We start from the raw sequence: 4,409 nt of genomic DNA, 5'->3' as shown, positions 1-4,409 counted from the left end.
TGGCAGTGGCTGGCTGGGCCTGGCTCTCGCGTGGCAGACTGTGGTCCTCAGCCTGCAGGGCCGCTTTCTCCCTTTCCCTTTCTCTCTGCCTCTCTCTGATCAAATTTAAAAAGCAAATATTAATAACAAATAAGATTAAATAAATAATTCTAAAACAAAAAGAAAAAAGAAAAACACACTGGACGCATGTGTGTGTATGCCCAAAATCCTGATTTTTGTTTCTTGGTTTTTTTTGAGAGGCTTTTGCTTTAGGGTGTGGGGAGAGAAACACAGATACAGTGAGAGGGCCCTGGGTCCTGGGTGACGGAGGCTCGCGGTAGGAGGACTGGGATATGATGAAACCCTGTCAGGGATGCTCCCCCCCCCCCCCCCCCCCCCGCCCCCCCCCCGCCACACACACACAAACACACACATGCCAGCATGATTTTTAGGCTACCAGGTTCGGGATTCGAACTGCAGTTGGCCATGTGGAAATCCAGCAATGTAACCACTACCACCATCTCTGCCCAAAATCCCGAGAAGAAAATGAAGAAGGGATTGTGGTGTGGCCATCCGTCCGGGAGGTGAGTTCTCACTCACTCTGTCTCTCTCTGGCAAGCTCATGCACATCGTGGCAAAAAAAAAAAAATTAATTAAAAGAAAAGAAAAAAGAAAGAAAACAGATTTAAAGCCCTAGGACCAAGAGAGCTGTCTCAGTTCTCAGAACTTCTTCCTGGTGAGCAGGAAGGTCTTTGAGTTCTGCGCCAGGATCCTCCTGGAAGCGACAGTCTTCACTCACTCCTCCGCTGAAGAAAGCAAGATGGCGCTCTGCCTGGAGGCCGGAGGCAAGGGGGAGCAGCAGTCGAGCCACCGAACACAGCAGTAGGGTTCAGAAGGAGATGGACGCAGCAAGCCAGGGAGGAGACTGAAAGCAGAAGAGAGACGCAAGAAACTTCCCCGGCCATTTCTCCAGAGGTCCGAACGGAGCTCCCAAATCCCAAATTTGGGGTAAGATCTTTTGTCAACCATGCACAGGTGTCTGCCCTGCTTGGGGAGGAGGACAAGGAGGCGCTGCGTTATTTGACCAGAGTTGAGGTGACAGAATTTGAAGATATTTAATAAGTTACAGAATAGGTTTTCACTTTGACGAAAATCCTTACTTTGAAAATAAAGTGCTCTCCGAAAAATTTCACCTAAATGAAAGTGGCGATCCACCTTCAAGGTCCACCGAAACCAAATGGCAATCTGGAAAGCATTTGACGCGTTCAAGTCAAACACAGAATAAAGCCAGCAGGAGGCAGCAGGCGGAGGCAGAGCGAGCTGGGTTTGCTGACCATCCTGACAGCACTCATGAGTTAGGGGTCTGAAAGGTGACACCGCGCCAAGTCCGTTCCAGTACTGCTCGGTCTGATAGGGCTGATGAAGGCGAGGAAGGAGAAGATGGGGATGAGGAAGAGGAAGGAGAGAAGGAAAGAAGAAGGGAGGAGGAGGAGGCGGGCAGGATTGAAAGTGCTGATGAAGAGAAGGAGGCTGACGGTGGAGATGAAGATGATGGTGAAGGGGAGGGAGGAGGAGGTGACTGAAAGGACACTGATCGATTTCAATCCTCCTTTCAAAAAAAAATTTCTGTCGTCCCCAGGAGAAAATGGCAGTCTTTTTTTCCTTTTCCCCTTTCTTGCGCTTAGTTGGCCTGTCCTTGAGGTCTCTTTTCTCTGCATCATGGTTCTCAACTTATTTTAGGGGTAAAAACCTTGAGGAGAATACAATGGGAAAGGGACCAGCAGTTAGCGTAATGGCTATGTTGCTGGACTCCCACGTAGTCGACCGCGGTTCGCTGGACCCAGTGGCTTAAACTCATGCCGGGCGCGTGTGCGTGCCCAAGATCCCGAGAGGAGAATGGAGGAGAAGGGATTGTGGCGTGGCCATCCCCCCTGGGGGGAGATTTCTTGCTTTCTGTCTCTCTGTCTCTGTCTGGCGAGCGCATGAACCCTGTAGTTAAAAAAAACCCAAAAAACCAAAAAAAAACCCTCTCCAAAAAAAAAAAAATAAAAAGAATACAACGGGGAAAGAATCTACCCTTTTCTGTTCCAGATTTATTCTTATCCCTTCCTATCTCAACAAAAACTGTTTGGACTCAACACCGCCGTGCTCCGTGGGGAAGAAAGAAAAGCCTTCTGCTCCCTCCGCTCTGCTGGAAGCTGGAGGGTGCGAGGCCTGTGGAGTGCGTGGAATTCTAGCTTCCCCTCCTTTCTCTGTATTTTGGGCTCAGAGATGACACTGGGTCTCTATGTGAACATGGACAGTTAGCATTTACCAACACGTATCTGTCTACTTTCTCTTGTTTAAAAAAAGAAAACAAAAACTTTAAAAAGGGGGTTATAGAAGGCCAGCAGAGGGTGGGTCTGAGATGTCTGGGTGGGTCAAGTGGGCATTTTGACGACATGGCTTCTCCCTTGGCACGTTTAATTGTGATGTTCAACTGACAGCCTTGCATTTTAAGGTGACTTTTTTTTTTTACTGTCCACAGTGTTTATTTATCAAGAGAAACTATTCTTTAGCCCATGGATTCATGTTTCAGGAACACGGCACCAATCCAGTGACATTCTTTACATTCCAAAATCACTTTGTACTCCGAAAGACACCAGCCTTCCTCATCTCTTCGAAATCTTTCATGGAATCATCATTTCTGTAGAAATCTGCATATGCTTTCTTTCTTGGCTCAGCCACAGCAAACTTAGAGAAAGCTGCAACACTCAGGGATACAATGAATCCCCCAACAATACGAAATCGCAGACGCTTGGCCAGAAGGCCACGCAGCTGAGGTTTCGCCAAAGCTCTGGAAGCCATGGCAGTTACCCTGCCTCGACAGCAACGTCCTTCCCGGCTGAAGCTTAAGATGACTTTTTTAAAAATAAAATTCTCTAATGATGACTTGAGCCCTGCCACTCAATGGGAGAATCAGCAGGACTTCTTTGGAATTGACATTCTCTACTGTAATTTTGTTCCTGTTTATTTTTTTGAGAGAGATTTTTGCTACAGGGCATGTACACTTGGCAGAGAGACAGAGACAGACAGACGGACAGACAGAGACAGAGAGACAGACAGTGAGAAATCACCCCCAGGGGGATGGCCACGCCACAATCCCTTCTCCATTCTATTGGGATTTGGGGCATGCACACACACACACCCAGCATGAGTTTTAAACCGCCAGGTCTGGGACTTGAACCATTATGTGAGTCCAGTGACATAACCATCATGCCATGTGCTGGACCCATTCCTGTTTATTTTTAAATTTTCTTTTTGTTTCACTGGAAAGGAAAGACGATGCTTAGCTTTAAACATTGAACGTGTACAAGTTGCTTTGTTATAATCAAACTAAATGTGTACACAAAGGATTTGATGCTCTACTCAGAAGATAGGCTTACTGTGACCTTCCAAGTCTGACTTGTCTAGATCACCTCACTGTCAAACTGTCACCCGAACTTCGTTATTTTTGATACGCACTTTGCAGGATGGCTTCTCAGGGCTGTGTGGACTGAGTAAAGGGATTTACATCAGTGTATTAATGCCCCCACAGCGGGGAAACGTGGGTACAATTTGCTGTTGATTTATCAGTATTATCATTGGAGGTGCAAGAGTGCTCAAAACTCAGTTCTGAATATCTCGCGTTTTTATCTCAAACTGGCAGTTTTTCAATGGCTCTTTGTGCCTGTGACCACCATCGGACAAACTGGTGCTCTACTGCCAAGGTCCACATGGGACAGTCGCTGGCACGTCTTCACTGGCACTTAAAGTGTGGCCAAGAAGACGGGCTCTTGGAGTAAGAAGTCAGGTTTGGAAGTTACGAATACTTTTTTTGGTCCCTGAGTCCCCGTTTTCTAGCGTAAAGCTCCCAAACATGACTGACTGTGAATCTCGGTGGGATGACGAGCTCTGCTCAGTGCCTCTGTGCAGAGGGGCTCCCAATGCACAAGCTTTTGAATGATATACGCTATAGTGGGAATGCCACCTTTTCAGAGGTGAACTAACGAGCAGCCTGGTCCAATTCAAAGCTTTTTGATGTATAGACTTTTATAAATGGGACTATTCCATCAATGGGCAAAGTGTAACAAAATCCTGTCTAGATACACAGTATGTAATTTCTGCCCAGGTCTCTGTTTAGTAAATACGTCATTGGTTGCCGGTCAGGAATCTTGCTCCAATAAAAGAACATAAAGACTGGGAACCAGCAGTTAGCGTAATGGCTATGTCGCTGGACTCCCACGTAGTCGACCGTGGTTCGTGTCCCGGACCCGGTGGCTTAAAACTCACGCCGGGCACGTGTGCGTGCGTGCCCAAGATCCCGAGAGGAGAATGAAGGAGAAGGGATTGCGGCGTGACCATCCCCCCTGGGGGGTGATTTCTCGCTTTCTGTCTCTATGTCTCTCTCT

At 47.4% G+C, this 4,409-nt stretch overlaps 2 protein-coding genes across 2 annotated transcripts in view; one reads left to right on the top strand and one right to left on the bottom strand.

Annotated features, from left to right (window-relative positions):
• CEL (carboxyl ester lipase) overlaps positions 1-865 on the top strand; it is a 12,080-nt gene extending 11,215 nt beyond the window's left edge. Inside the window, exon 10 of the mRNA XM_027766629.1 lies at positions 724-865. Within this exon, the coding sequence (XP_027622430.1) occupies positions 724-865 (142 nt within the window). The remainder of the gene's footprint in view (positions 1-723) is intronic.
• Positions 866-1,973: 1,108 nt separating this feature from the next.
• On the bottom strand, positions 1,974-3,034 carry LOC102480389 (cytochrome c oxidase subunit 6C-like). Its single transcript, XM_014582448.2, has one exon. It carries the CDS (start codon positions 2,824-2,826, stop codon positions 2,599-2,601), a length of 228 nt encoding a protein of 75 aa, XP_014437934.1. The 5' UTR covers positions 2,827-3,034; the 3' UTR covers positions 1,974-2,598.
• Positions 3,035-4,409: the final 1,375 nt, after the last annotated feature.

The sequence above is a fragment of the Tupaia chinensis genome, unplaced genomic scaffold (genome assembly GCF_000334495.1).
Source record: "Tupaia chinensis unplaced genomic scaffold, TupChi_1.0 Scaffold143602_1, whole genome shotgun sequence".
In the NCBI taxonomy this organism is placed as follows: Eukaryota; Metazoa; Chordata; class Mammalia; order Scandentia; family Tupaiidae; genus Tupaia; species Tupaia belangeri.
This window is presented reverse-complemented; position numbering and strand designations above follow the sequence as displayed.